Genomic DNA, 16,403 nt, shown 5'->3' with positions numbered 1-16,403 from the left:
TCCTCTGCTTCTCACTCAGGGTACTACATCCCACTTTCTAGAATTTAATGTGGTTCACTGTTGCCTAAAGCTCCAGTTGCTCCCAGGAATATTTCTATCCACAGGACTGAAAGATGAATATGGTAGAAGATGCCCAGTTACATTTAGGTTCATGTCTTGCCACTTAATTCAGTGCGGTTATTATGACGGACACATATTAAACCACCTGTTGACATTCAATGTTGAAATGCTCCATCGTACCACAATATTACTTTCCACTAAGAAAGAAATATTTCGTCCAAAGCCAGCTGATATGTGGACTCCTTTGGTCTAGGAGGTATCACCGTCTTTACCCCATGGGAGGGAGACACTTCTTTATGGGGTCTGCTTTACTTTAGGAGATCAGCCTCTGCTGGCGAGAAAAAGAAGTTTCATCTGAAGCTCTGGAAGTGGGGAGCAAAGAAAAGGGATGGAGCCTCTGTTTTTTTTTTTTTTTTTTTTTTTGCGGTACGCGGGCCTCTCACTGCTGTGGCCTCTCCTATTGCGGAGCACAGGCTCCGGACGCGCAGGCTCAGCGGCCGTGGCTCACGGGCCCAGCCGCTCCGCGGCATGTGGAATCCTCCCAGACCGGGGCACGAACCCGCGTCCCCTGCATCGGCAGGCGGACTCTCAACCACTGCGCCACCAGGGAAGCCCGGAGCCTCTGTTTTTGCTGTTTTGGAGCTATGGATAGAATATGGCACCCAAGTTCACACACAGCATCCTATGCATGGTGACAGGGATCGTGGCGGGGGAGGGGGGGGATCCACTCTTCATGGTAAGAACAACCTATTTCCCATTATACTTACTGTAGAAATTGTCCCTTTCTTCTCAGGCTTTTAGGAACAACTGTGTTCAAACAGTTTTACTATCTGGGGATATTTCTTTGAAAAGATCATTGAGAATGAATTTATATTTGTTTGTTTAGAGGACAAAATAATGCCACCTGTTATTTCTAATGATAAACTACCTGAGATGTACTTATCCACTGTCCTAAAGAACATCTTAGAAATGCTTTGTAGTGCTTAGCAGGGGACCTGCTGTATAGTAGGCATTTGGCAAATAATTGCTGAATTACTGAATAAATAAATAATGGCCGTGATAAAACTATAGCAGTGTTATGTTAAGGTCCAAGATATACTTATGTGGAATATTATTTGCAGATATATATGATTTCATAAATGTAGAAATCATTACAGCTTTATAAATAGAAATCCTCTAATGTCATGAACCTACCAGTGTTCATAACAAGCAGAGCGTTTTGGGGGATTTATGTCCAAATTCAACCTCAAAAATAATCTTGGACCACAGTTTTTTGCTGGGTTTTTATAATACTATTACAATGCTTAAGTTTTGTTTTAAGACTGATTTGAACCCAACAAGTAGGGTTTATTTGGTGAAATACAATTTCACTTCTGACATAATATTTCACGCATTGGACATAGTGGAGGTTCAGCAAAAGTAGATTTCACATTAAGCTTTTAACTCAAGACGCTGTTTTATAATATTAATATACTATATTAACATAGTATTGCTATACTGATATTGGCCTTTGTGGCAATATCAGAAGCTAAAAGCATCAGACTTCGGAGATACCTAACTTTGATGTAATGGAAGCACTCATGGCATTGCCTTTATTGGTGGAGAATACTATATTCTTTCACAGAGGAAATCCTAATATGGTGATTTATATTTTTACAAAAGAATGATATTTCCTGTTGCTCTGAGTCGTGTCCTATTTAAGAGATCCACTTTGGGGCTATCATGCAGCACTGATGAATATGAAATAAAAATATTAAGACAACTGGTATCAGGACTTTATTAAGCTTTTCACTGGATACAAAGAAACATTTTTAAACATTAAGAACACGATCTTATAAAAAAAATTTCACATTTGCTAAACAGAACTGTAGGCATGTATTTTCTTTACACCACATTTATTAAAGTATCAATGACCAGATCCTAAAAAGAGAAGGCATAGATCTGTCTCCCTCTGGTGAATTTCTAGTGTCCAATGAAGGAAATGTCACCAGCTCTGCAAATTCCCATCCTATAGACATGAAGCAAATCAACACAAATGTGTGACAGCAGGGGCCATGAGATGGAAATGTTACATTAAGGGATTTGGATTTTCTTATCACTTACACAAATTTCAAGAGAGGAGGTAGCTATCCAAATGTTCTCAAACTCCATCCACATTCGGACTCTGTCAAGGATTCACCATTGGATACAACAGTATTTGAAAACTCTATTTTAGGAATGCCGACATGGTTCTACTCTCTGAAAAGTGTTCTAGAAACTGGCCTTAGATACCACTGTTCTTACTCTGGGACGTGTTGGGTTTCCTCAGAAAAAGTGCTGGTTGTGATAATCTGCTTTGGCGAGCGCCTCTGTCAGGTGCTGGCTTCATTGTCAGGCGCTACATTCTATCTCCCACCTGCTGCACCGACAGAGCTGTGTTCAGACCTCAGACTCCTCTCTTCCTCAGGCAGTCAAGAGAGTTCCTATGTCAAATTTTCTACTGTTCTGTAGGAGACCAGTTCTAATCTGATAAAAATAATCTGTGGTAAGATGTTAATGAGAAAAGTAAGGGATTAGTTTGTTACCTCTCTGAAAGAAAAAAATAATAAATTTTAAAAGAGATCCTGGTATGGGTTGGAAGGTGCTACTATATATACTCCAGGGTCATTTTAAATGTCTGGGTGTGTTACTGGTTGTCCCAATTATTGAGAAATGTTACTTAAGGGATTAAGGGGGGCAGGTGGAGCGAGACTTGGATCTCACAACAGGCCAGTGAATGTGGCATTAATCTTATAAAAGTTCTTATCTGATTATTCCTCCTAGATTTGAGTGGGTCCTTCATAATGCATTTGTAGGACTTGGCATGGGCCAATATTTTCCTTCATGAAGGGTATTAGGACTATGGATTTTCGTAAAGTATTTTAACACAGGAGTGTAGAAAGAGGTAGGATTTTACCCCCTATAGGTAGGTAGCCCTGATGAAAAAAGTAGAAAGTCAGGATGGATAGGGATGCCAGATTAGAAAAAAATACAAACACAACCAGTTAAATGTGAATTTCAGATTAACAATGAGTCATTTTTTTATATAAGTACATCTCATGAAATATTGGGAAAATACTTATACTAAAAATATTCATATGTATCTGAAATTCGAATTTCACTGGGTGTCCTGTATTCTACCTAGCAACCTTAAATATGGGACAAAAATAATTGAAGATGGAGAAAGAGAGGAAAGAAGATTGATTAATATTCCATACCAAGATCCCAGGCCCAAAGATTGCAGAGTTTTGCTTTGAACATGGCCACCTGTGCAGATCCTCAAATTAGTACTTAGTTTTTTATTGCTAAACTGCATATAGGCAGATAGCAAAAATTTAAGAGTGTTGCACCCTGTTTTTTTTCAAAGGGTACCACCTAATGTTGATGGGTCCTTACTGACTCTCACAGGGCCAAGGCAGTTCATCTCACTTGAGAAGATCCAATTTTTTAAAAAGTAATGGTTTGGAGAAACAGTTTTTTATGGAAAACTTATCCTTTAAGCAAAATGGGTTCCATATTTGGAAGAACAGCTTTAGGAATGCACTGGTTCTGTTGTTGATGGAAATGAATCTGAATTTAGTTTCTTTGCATGTTATTGATGTTAATAAATTAATTGATGTTTGAAACTTAAAGAGCATTGGGTGTTCCACAGGCTGGACTATTTGCTTGTGGGAACTCAAATGAGTGCTAAAGCACATTTCTCATGTGATTTTAAAAAAAAGGCCATTTTTAACAAAAATATAATTTCTTTTAAAATTTTAATCCCAAATTGAAACAATAACAAAAATGTCAATGAATTAAGGCTGGTCATAATGTGCCTTTTTCTTTAGGATAAGTTTGATTTTGTATAAGATACAGTATACTTAATACACACATACCACATACAAGCACATACTTCTGACTCATACAAATACACATTTAGGACTAATACCTACAAAAGAGTATCACAAATGAAATAAAAATTGCACAATTTTCAACTGACTTAATCAACACGTTTTACAAATTCTACAGAACATTTTATCGCTGTCATTGGGAAAACAAATAATTTAGAGCATTATTTAAAACTGTATGTAACACAGGAGCCACCAATAAGTTATGGCAAATACAGCATTTACACCATTGTGTCACTGAAATCTAGTTGAAAAAACTAAAGTGCTATAAAATAAAATACTTTTAAAAACCTTGTTTAGCATATCCTGAGGGACACTACGCATTATTTTCTATTAGCAATTCAAAAAGCGAGCACTCTACCGTGGAGCTCTCATTTGGACTAGCAACCAAAGGTCAGAAGATTGTGTCATTGGATCATTAAAATTGTAGAACTGAAAAAGTCATGAACACATACATTTCCTGAGACTTCCAAACTTCCAGTCTGGAATCCTAACAGGGGAGATCCTGAATGGGTAACCTTGGCTAAAACATGTTAGAACTCAAAGAACTTAAAACAACATTAAGCGAAGATGCATGTCTGTCTGTTTGTGATTTATATTTAAGTCCATCCTTGATTCTCTAGCTTGAAGTGTAATTGACAGTGTAGTTAGATTATTACTGCTAGGCATTTCTTATTTATGAAGATCTCATTTTTCATTGGTTTTCTAGTGATTTTTCTCCTCTTAAATATTTGAATTATGTTTGTTCCTACTTACGTAGGAGATACTAATTTTAAGAGTTAAAATGACAATAGAATCAGGTTGAGTGATTAGAGTGCAGTTTCAGCTTGAATAGTGTGTGAGATGTGCATGTTGTGTGTGTGTGTGTGTGTGTGTGTGTGTGTCTGTGTGTGTGTGTGTATGTGTGTGTGTGTGTGAGGACGTGTGTACACACACAGGTGCATACATACCAAATACTTTATGCTCTAATACATTCATTGTTAGGTGGCACTCCATGAAACATGAGTTTTCCCAGTATGGCTGAAAGTGAATATTGAGGTCATCATATAGAATATCCTAAGGCTTTTAAAAGATGCCTCCTCATTCTCTGCATTCATATGATTGTGTAGTAATAAGGGAGACATAAGAATAATGGCAGGAGTATCTAAATATTCGTCCTTCGAAATTACAGACAGGAAAGCAAACCCAAAAATGATACTCTTTGTATATTTTCCCTCATCTCAGCCACTCACTCCTTTGATTTCCTGCTGTAGATTGGGTAAAAGTTGGATTTTGTTTCTGTTTTCTTTGCCTTGCAGGACTTGTGATGGAAAAGTCTTAAGAAATAAGCAAAACAAAAAATGCACCAAGATGTATCTCCTACCATTTGGGGGTCTATTTGTAGCCCTTGTGCTCTAACTCTCTGGAAACTCAATGCCCAGCTAAGACAAAGGAGCTTAGGCTGATGGTAAGCTCTGATTGCATACCACTAGTCCTCACCCCCTACCTCTTTATTTAAGGCCCACAGCCTGCTCCCTAAGTGTGTCCCAGAGCAGGGCTAATGGGCAGAAGACAGCCAAAGGCATTTTCTCTCCATTCCCCTTGCAAAGGAATCCCTCCTAGTGAACTCTTCCTCTAGTGGAGGATGCATGATTCACTTCTATCTGTTCCCTCCTTTAGAAATTAAGGCAAGTCCATTTACTCCCAGTGCCTGTTACTTAGATGCTGTACATCCACGTGGACACCAAACATTGGCTTGGAAGTATCTTTTGTCAAACAAGGATTCTATGTGCATATCATTAATAGCAATTAAAAGCTTTCTCTAACTCAGAAACTGGAAAATTAATCTAATGCTTCAGCATGTTTGTTTTTTTCCAGCACCCAAATGACAGGTATGACAAAGCTAATTCTAAGCAAACATAAGAAAGCATCTAAGTTCAAGAAAACACAACATATGTACCTCTATATTTTATTCATTTTTCATTTGTATTGAATATGTTGAAAGATCTGTTTTCTCATACATTTATAAGTTAAATCCTTGTGTCATTGCAAGTGTGCTTCGCTAAAGATCCTCCTGAGGGATGAATAATGAATAGTCAGAGAAAACCTCCCCAAAAAACAACTTCACAGGACATAAATTTCAATAAGCTATAGTCCTTCAGAAAGGATTCATATTCAATTGCATATAAAGAGCAGGTGAGAGAGATAGAAAGACAATAAAACTGCAAGGGGGAGGGAAAGCAGAAAGAAAATTATATTTGTAGATAATTAATATCGATTTTTACAAAAATATTTGAACATGATCAGCTACTCTACTTTCAAAAATCTCATCAACTCTTTTTCATACATTGTTAAGGGTTTTGGTCCTAAAATTAAATTACTTAATATTACCTAAGTTTTCACTTGAAAAGAAGAATTTCACTGTGTCTGTCCATGACTGTGTGTGTTTGTGTGTATTTGTGTCTGTCTGCCTGCACAAGAGTGGGTGTATATTGATATATTTTGTCTGTTGAGACATATACACACAATTGGAATGGAGATCATATCTGTTGTGTGTATATGCATGCTACTTGGTCAACCACACACACCTGCACACTTTTCATAAATGTTCTCTTCAGTATAAACAATTTCTCTTCCTTCCCCACAGCTGCTAATAAGCACTATTTTCTCATAGTGAGTATTTATAATCTTTTAATCAACTCTTGATTATTTATAATTTTGATGTATGTAACCTTGGAATTAAATCCCTTACCTAGGACTCAGAGATTAAACCACATGTCATACATCTAAATTAACTGAAAGCTGAGAGCATGCTTTTATTTCTCTATGGCCCCATTTTACATGGACTGTGTTTTCCCAGGAAACTATTGAGGTGAGATTATTTCTAAACATGAAGATAAAATAATTCAGAATTGTACAAATTCAGCAAATTTTATAGATTTTTATAAATGCCTCACAATATTCCTGTGAGGCATATTGGTAAGGGCTATCATGCTCTTTTAAGATTGTTTAGAGCTGTCAAGCATCACAAAGACACCAAGGCAGAAGCAGTGCTCAAAGTTGCATTACCATTTTTCTTCCTCATACACCTGGACTATCAAATGGTGGATGGCAGAAACTTTCTGTGAAACTTTGGCCTCTGCCTCAAACTTGACCCTGGGGTGGGACACAGAAGTGATTTTCAATATGTCTGCCCAAATCACATGTATTTAAGAATCTCCTAAAAATGTTTCACCGATCCTTGAGAGTTCACGGTCATAGTTTCAAAAACATTGCTCTAATTCACTCTGCCACCCTTCCATTTTCCTCAACTTCAAGTAAAAAAACTCACATTGAACCTTCTCAGAATATATTCCTCAAAATCTGGGATTTAGAAGGACATATTTGGAAATCTCAATTTGTTAGGAAAGCTTGCTCAATCTTTCATTTCTTTCTTTTCTTCTTTTTATTTTTTCAGTCAAGATAATTATTAGAAGAACTTTTGTAAGAGTTCTTTTCAGAGTTTTCTGATTTTAACAACTCTTGTCATAATTTTTCATTTACTGAGCATTTGTAGGACAATATTAGTTAAGATATTTCTGAATTAAAATGATATCCATCTCTTCCCCCACCCCCATTTTTCACTATGGAGTTGGCACTAATAGTTCTTCCACAAAAGTTTTTACTCTATATTTATAGCTGCCTTAAATAGAAATACTGTGAAACACTATTGTTTTTATATAACACAAAAATTACTGATTATGGCCACCAACATTACTTATGCAGGGAAACAGATTTGATGCATATTATTTACGACCCAAAGTTAGTGAGATTGCAGACTACAGAATATTATACCAGGTCCCACAAAACAAGTACATTTCAGCACAACAATGTATTGGTAATACACGTTATGTTGGGCATTTAATTATTTTTAAGTCCCATACAACAGCTGATTAAAAAGAGCGAGCTAGAGAGGGAGCAGAAAGGTTCATTTAGAGGATACACAGTGTAGGAGCCCTAGGTTGAAATCAGAAACACAATCAAGTAAACACTCATAAGTTACAAAAACTAATTCTGAGAAACGAAATGTACTAGTCTTTTTTTATTCCTAACACTAGAAGTAGGTTTTGCTCATCAAATGGGAAATGAAATATTTATAGTAATGTAGAGTATGATAATAATCACTGAAGAAATGGTTTCCCCCTTTTCCCACCCACTTTCAGCCCTTATTCCCTCAGAGACTCAGTGGAATAGGAAGATCAGAGTGTTTATAGATAATATGCCTAATACAGTGAGTTTTCTCTATCTTATTCACTGGCACTCCAAATGGTACTATCAAGTGTTGGCTTCCCCTTCATCAAAGACATAGTTGAGCTTTATGACAGTGCTGATGAAATCACCAAGTTCTACGAAATCGGCAGTGACAATATTGATGCCACTCTCTCCTGGCTTCTGCGTGCGGACCCACTGCATCATGGCAGGAAGAGCTCTGAGAAAAGAAGAAAAAAGAGAAGTCACAGAAGGAAAGATATTATTTTTTGAGCTCATGATTTCCAGGACTTCCTTTAGTTTTTTAACTTATTAAAATAAATGCCCCTATTACAGACACAGAATGGAGAAAAAAGCTAAATGGACAATGGCAAATTCTTAACCTCTGAAGTGACTCTGCAGGAGAAATACAGCCATCGCTGGAATCCACGAGGGATTGGTTCCAGGAATCCCCACAGATACCAAAGTCTGTGGATGTTCAAGTATCTTATATAAAATGAAGTAGTAAAGTCATCCTTTCTCATCTGCGGTTTCTGCATCCGTGAATTCAACCAACTCGGGATCAATTTTATGCATACGGAACCCTAGGATATGGAAGGATGGCTTGGCTATATTCACTACTTTGGTCCACATTGGACTCCATCTTTGAAGATCTCAGATGCCATGAGAATTTATAGAGAAGCTTCTCCACTAAGGAAACAACATTCTTGCACTCATATTCTAGTTTGGTATAGTGTGATTGCAAACCCTGCAAAGCTATGGGGTAGTGAGGTCAGAGATGCATACATGCACTTAGCAAACATTTATTATGAACCCACTATTTTCAGCAAATATGCTGGATATTGTAAATAGATTTAAGGGCAAAACTCCCTGCATTTGACAAGTGCATGGTTTGGTGGTGGGCAGGTGGACAAGGAAGAAAATTTTAATACTGTATAGCACAATCAATGCTCATCCTTTAACCATATTTACTGATCACCTCTTCTGTTCCAGACACCCTTGAAGGCACTTGGAATACTTGAGTGAACAAAGCAGATACAAATATCCACCTGTGTGGAGCTTACAGTCTAATAAGGAAAGACAAACGATGACTAATAATCATAAATTAATTATATCATTTGATAGGAAGGAATAAGTGCTATTAAAACGCAGCAAAAAAGGAGGATTTGGAGTGCATAGACAGAGAGGTGTGGAGCAGATTGCAACTTAAAATAGGTGCTTACGCAGGTCCATTGACAAGAGGACATTTGTGCGAGGGTTTGAAGAAGACAAGGGAGTTGTCATATAGAAAGCTAGGGAAAGCGTTTCAGTTCCTGCCATGGCCCTGAAATGGTAGCATGCCTAAATGTGGCAAAAGAAAGAAGAAAGTATTAAAAGATGAAGTTAGAGAAATAATAAGGAAAGGGAGGCAGATGCTGTAGAGCACTGTAGACTATTATAAGGGTTTTGAGGTTTACTCTGAACGAAATGGGGAGTCTTTGGAGGACCTTGAGCAGAAGAGTGTTATGATCTGACTTAATTATAAAAGATGATTCATTACCATGACAGCATAGTGGAGAGTCACCTAGCCTAGCTTGCAAAGTCAGGAAAAACTTTTCAGAAGAGTGCTCTCTGAATGTTGAGGGATTAGGAAGATTTAGCCGGGTAAAGGTGGGAACAGGGTGATGCAGTGCATTTTCAGACAGAAGAAATAGCATTCCTTCATTCATTGACAGGAATAGGGTGTGCTTAGGAGTAGGGCGTGCAGACAGATCCAGGAGATGTTAGGAAAGATGCAATATCCTATGACAGCATATTGAAGAGAAACCACTATGACCTAAGGGAGCAGGAAGGGAGGTTGACATGAAAAAGGGATAAATGAACTGAGGTCTGAGAGATGGTAGTGCAATAACAATGAAAGAGTGAGGAAATACATGTGGACATTAATTTCCTGGATGAGATGGAGGGAGAGAGAGAAGTGAGTGGGTAGAGAGACAATGATGAGATTAAGAATCTCAGAGAAGTTACAAAATTTAAGGAAGTCTTAAAAATGTTGGAGAAATAAGAAGGAACCGGATGATAGAGGGCTTTCAGAAATGTAGACCAACTGAAAGCCGTTAACCAGGGAAATAATATGCTTAGACTTTTGATTCAGAGAGAGTGGTCTGCCTTCATTGTGAACAAATGAATGGAAGAAAGTAAGACTGGGATCAGGGCTAACAATTAGGGAGCTATGGAAGGAAGCCAGACCAGAAATAATGGTAGCTTACATCTCAGTGGCCACAATAGATATATTTGAAAGGAACTGAGGAGATAAAATGACAACATTTGACTGGTGTGGGATTGGATGTAGATGGAGAGGGAGAAAGAAGCCATGATGATGCCTAGATTTCTAGCGGTATTCTGGCAGGTGAGCATCACTCGCTAATCTTGGAAAGACAGCACTGAAGGCTTTCCAGTGGATGTGCTAAGTTCAATCTGAGACATGTTGACTTTGAGGTGACTTTGGGACATATGAGTTGAGATCTTAATTCACAGTTAAGTACAGTTCTGATATTCAGGACATAGAGCTGGTCAAGAGTCATCACATAGAAAGAATAGTTAGAGCTATGAGAGTGGATAAAATGACCTGGGAAGACAGTATAAAGAAGGACGAGAAGAGAAAATTTGAAAATCAACAACATGGGCAGAAAAGTTGATTCAATTAAAAAAAGAGAGAAGTAGGCATAGAAGTAAGATGAAAATTAGGAGCAGGTAGTGTCATGGAAATAAAGGAGAAAAGAAATCCATGCTTCTTTTGGTTTGTGAGGTTGAAGCATAGAATGTAATATGTGTGTCTTTCTCCAGACCTCAGAAAGTGTATCTAGTCAAACTTGACCCATCCAGGCAAAACTGAATCAACTGCCTTGGACTACATTCATCCTGTGGGAAATACCTTAAAAATTCAGATCCACATTTTTCAGCATACAGATAGAGGAGGATACAAGTGCTTCTAAAAGAGCATAACATTGATTTAAAAGGTCCATTACCAAAAATAAATAAATAAATAAAAGGTCCATTGCCTTCAGAAAATAGACTGGCAGGTGGAGAAATTTGGTCTTCACAACAACAGCTTCAGAAGAGAATTCTATCTTGAAATGAAAAATCTGGATCCCTAGAGCACAGACTCAAGTGTATTCAAGTTCGTTAGAAAGACAGATGCCGTGGCAATGTGTGTGCAGCCACTTGGGTTTGAATTCCATTACTTTCTCTTCTGCACTTGCTAGGGCAGATGGTTATATCTCTGTTGTGAATATAGTATCACCTTGGCATTTTAGAAAAAGCAGACACTCTTTGGAAAAAGTATCAGAACGAGTGCATTTCCTGGGAAGAATAGTTCTCTAGCAGATATACTCACTTTGAGATGTGAGAGGTGGGGTAGAGAAGCGTGCTGCTGATGTATTAAGTTTAACCAAGTAGCTGGCTTACCAGATCCCTAGGGTACTAGGTTTTGGGAGGCTCCTGAGCAACAGAACCCCCATTTTAGAACCATGACCATCACAGAAAGAGATACTCAGATGCCCGCTACTGCTCTAAGACTGAAATTCCTGGGCCTGTATTTAGAACAACTAATTGTTATCCCCATGGAGCTATGTTAGGAGAATATGAGTGCCCTTCTCTGTTTCTCTATAAAATAGATTGCTTTGAGGATTGATGAAATATCATCTTGGAATAGCTTTTAGGCCTCAGGTGAAATAGGAGATTTACATTTAAATGCTGTTTCTCTGAGTCATGGGAATATTTCTCTTTTTCTGTTCAGATATAGTTTTGTAAAGTCAGTACGATACCAAAGACAAAACAAGCAATAACACCAAGTTGAATATGAAATACTCAGACAGACTTAAGTAGAATTATGTTAAACAAAAGACTCAGTATACTGGATTAAAACTAGCAAATGCTACTGAAGTTATGATGATTATTTAGAGTGGCATTTCTTAAACTTTTAAAATTATTTCCCCCTTATGGAGCCTTTTAAAATATTTTTTCCCTCCTCACCCTCCTTCTCAATAAAATTTTAATACCACAGATAGACTCTAAATATGCTTATAAGTTGTTTGTATATACCTGTGCTTTTTACGTAAAAAGAGTAAATTTTTTATTTGCCCTCCTGAGAATCAATTTTTATATTAGGTAATTAGAGTAAATTGAAAAGCCTACTCTGGTGGTAATAAAATATTGTCTCAGTGTAATAATTTTCATGGTATAAGACAAACTGGTTAGCAAAGACCTACTGTATAGCACAGGGAGCTCTACTCAATATTCTGTAATGACCTATATGGGAAAAGAATCTAAAATTGAGTGGATATATGTACACGTATAACTGAATCACTTTTCTGTACACCTGAAACTAGCACAACATTGTTAATCAACCATACTCCAATATAAATTTTTTTTAATTTTTAAAAAATTAAAAAGAAAAACTGGTTTAACTTTCATTTAAAAAAAATCACTCATTCAACGAAGATATACTGTATCTGTGGAAGACAGCGTTCTAGGTGTAGCTCCCTAGAGCCATTTTGGGGTTCAGACCTTCCTCACCTCTCTCCAAGAAACGTTGCCACAGCCCTGCCACCAAATTGTTTTTTCGTGCCTTTTCTACACTACAGTCACAACACTCTTTCTCTCAACCAAATGCATTATTCTTCTACATGAACACTGCAAAGTCTTCTGTCACCTACAAGATACATAGGCTCTTGATCAGTATATATGAGTCCCTCCATCCTCCCTCACGCATCCACCACACACACCTCTCTTCAGCTACATTTTTTGCTACTTCCTACCTGCTCATGTTTTCTCTAGTAATACTGAAATGCTTATGTTTTCTCCCAAACACACCCTGTGGTTTCATGCCTCTTTTTTATTTTTTTTTTTCAGGGCTTCTCTCTATATGAAATACCATTCTTTCTTTCAGTACCCTTCTTGGTCTAATTTCTGCTTGCCCTTCAAGACTTGGCCCAGGCAGCATCTCCATCCCTCAAGTCCAAATCTGGGTGAAGAACTCTTTTCTTGATGCTTTATCTCCATAAGCACAGTTCTGTAACTACACACTGCACATGGTGTTCAGATTTTCCACTTCCATGCCTATTTCTATCAGCACCTGCACACTTTTCAAAAAACAAAAATCATATCATAGTCATCAAAATATCCCCTGTACTTGCCACAATCCCTGGGACCCAAAAGGAAAATAGCACATTAATTGAACTCAAATGTTACCTAGAAATCCTGGTCTCAGCTGTCTCAAAGTTTAACAAGAAAAATGGATGTGAACCAACCATGACAATACAATATGGCACAACAGACATGGGCATAGGATCCTGTGGGAGCATGTAGGCAAAATAATTTATTTCACTTGGGAGAAATTATGGAGAAATTTAAGGAGCATGTCACAAAATAGGTGACATATGAGCTTGGTCAAGACTTTTTAGATAAAGAAGAAGAAAGCATTTCAAGAAAAGGGAACAGCACATCCAATAGAATATGGGCTGTATGGTAGATCTCCAGAACTTATCTCTCATAACAGAAACTTTGTACACGTTAATCATCACCTCCCCATTTCTCCCTCTCTCCAGCACCTGTGAACACCATTCTATTCTCTGCTTCCACGAGTTTGACAGTTTTTGATTACACATATAACTGAGATCACATAGTATTTGTATTTCTCTGTCTGGCTTATTTCACTTAGCATAATGCCCTCCTAACAAAACTGTACTGTATGCTAAGATTTGCTAAGAGGGTAGATCCTATGTTAAGTGCTCTTACCACACACACGCATAAAAAAATAATAAAGGGGTCAGGAGGAAACTTTGGGAGGTGATGGATATATTTATAGCCTTGATGGTGATAGTTTCATGGGTATGTACCGATCTCCAAACTCATCGAGTTGTATACATTAAAAATGTACAGCATTTTATATGCCAGACCTCAATGAAGTATTTTTTTTTAAAAAGCATATGGGCATGAAAGAGAGGACATGATTAGGAAAGACAAGGTGACCAGAGAGTAGGCGCCATGGAGGTGTGGGGACACTAGGGGGACTGACTGGAATAGGGGAGGAACAGGAATGTGTTGGGCCAGATGGTTAACGCCTCCTTTGACAACCTGTGAAGTCAGAGCTTCCCTTTATATGCACTTAGGTTTGCTGTTGATTTCGTCTAAAGAAGAGTTCTTTGATTTTCCTATGCAATGAAGAATCTAATATTAATTCCATACAAAGTCTATCATCTAATGGCACTGAAACTTGTATTCTCTTCACTTATAAATAAAGAGCTTAGGAAGTTCCCTTTGGAAGTTCTCAGATTGCTACGAGATCCTAAAAAGCCCTCATTTGCTCATTCATTCATTCATTTTTTCATATTAGTTCCACCTTTATAACCAAAAAGTTGCTAACAGAAATTTGAAGAGCATTCACTAATATTATGAAGGAAAATATTTCTTAGTGAAATTATGTAGTCTGAAGAGATTACTAAATTCTCTTTGAATTTGTATATTAATATTTTAGTATCTATTTATGGAATAGTCTCCTTTGGTCTCCTATAATCACATAGAAAGATGTGACTAAATAGATACTGCAATGTTGTCTTTTAAATGCCCCTCTTTTTCTTAATCTCTCATTTTCATTAGATGATGGATTTACAGTGTGGATTTAGACTGTTTATTCGCAAGACCTCACTGACTACCAGGAGAATCATTTCAAGATAAAGAAAAATTTAAATAAAATCCTAGCACTAGTGTCAAATCTGGAGCCAGACTGTTTCTGCTCAAGTCTCAGCACTGGCATTAATTTTGAGCAAGTTAGTTAACACTCTAAGCCTCAGTTTTATCATCTATTACATTAGCATATTAATGAGGATTAAAGTGCTTAGATGAGTGCCTGGCTCTCTGTGAGTGGTAATGTATTGAATATCCACTGAGTGACAGCCCAGGCAATGCCCTGCTCCAGAGTCTCAAAGAAGGAAGGCAGCAGGGAATTCTGAGGGCAACACCCAGCCATAATACAGTTGTGATATAAAAATGAGCCTGCGGGATTTCTTTCCAACCTTCACAATTTCCTATCAATGATAGAAAGTGGGTGGGGGGGATGTCCTTGTGTATAAGGGCAAGACTGGCAATGAAGCTTTAGAGAAGTATCCTTGGAAGGGTTTTTTTGGGGGGGCACATAATTGGGGCAAACGTCCAAATATGCTTTTCCCATCATAGATTCTAACTTAAGTTAGCAAAAGACCAGGTCCAGAACCAAAATTTGGTACATGAAACCTAAAAGCCCTTCTCCAGAATATGGAGCTCTCCTGGGGAAAGGCATCTTCAAACAGTTTGCAGGCTTCTTGGAGAAGAAACAGGCAAGTCTACAGGAATCAGAAAACCTTCCTCCAAGGAAGCAACAGGAGAGCAGCGATGTGGGAGCCAGGTCTTCTGATGTTCTAGCTTTGAGAAACAATTTTGAAAAGATTTAAAGGAAAAGATTTAGGAATTGGAAGTGCTGAGTTCAGTAACCCTCAGTGTGTTGACCCTGACTTATTAATTCATGTCAGTCTCCTACTTAGGATGCTTCAATCACCCCTCACTGCTTTTAGCATGAAGATAAAAATTCTTAACTGGTCTATAGGCTCTGAACAGCAGCTACTAGCTGCTCCTCCAGTTTCATCTCTGGTCCCTCTCTCCCTCACTGAATTCTAGCCACATCCACAGTCTTACTCATCTTGACCAACCTAATTTTCCTCAGGGAACATTGTAAGGGCTGTTGTTTGTTCACTTTTTTTTTTTTCCCTTCACCAAGGATACCTCATCTTCCCTGCCCCTTCACTTGACCAACTCACTCACTTTTCTTTCAGGTGATAGTTTAAATGTCACTTCTTCAAAACACTAGTCAGAATTGTAATTATATTTACATGTTTGATCAACACCTGCCCCCTATCTAGACAGCAGTGGCTTTGAGGACAAAGACTGTCTGTTTTCTCATTGTTGGAGCCCAAAGGCTCAGCATAGCACTTGGCATAGACTGAGTACTCAATAAATTTGTATTGAATGAATAGATTTTATTTTTAGAAACAAAAGGTTGAGTTTTAGAATAAAAGTGCATGCAGTAACATAATTCATGGAAAGACTGCTCAGTTTTCCTCACCGTGGCTATTGCCAGATTTTAGTTTGTGAATTCACTGCTATTTTGCTAAACAAAAGTCTTTTAAAAATTAA

General features: G+C 37.7%; 1 protein-coding gene across 1 annotated transcript in view; it reads right to left on the bottom strand.

Moving 5' to 3' along the window:
* Window positions 1-8,261: 8,261 nt before the first annotated feature.
* The window catches only part of PLCXD3 (phosphatidylinositol specific phospholipase C X domain containing 3), a 184,267-nt gene continuing 176,125 nt past the window's right edge, over window positions 8,262-16,403 (bottom strand). The window contains exon 3 of the mRNA XM_060007062.1: window positions 8,262-8,415. Within this exon, the coding sequence (XP_059863045.1) occupies window positions 8,262-8,415 (154 nt within the window). The remainder of the gene's footprint in view (window positions 8,416-16,403) is intronic.

The sequence above is a fragment of the Delphinus delphis genome, chromosome 3 (assembly GCF_949987515.2).
Source record: "Delphinus delphis chromosome 3, mDelDel1.2, whole genome shotgun sequence".
Lineage (NCBI taxonomy): Eukaryota > Metazoa > Chordata > Mammalia > Artiodactyla > Delphinidae > Delphinus > Delphinus delphis.
The sequence above is the reverse complement of the archived record's forward strand: the minus strand, read 5'-3'. Positions and strand labels throughout refer to the sequence as shown.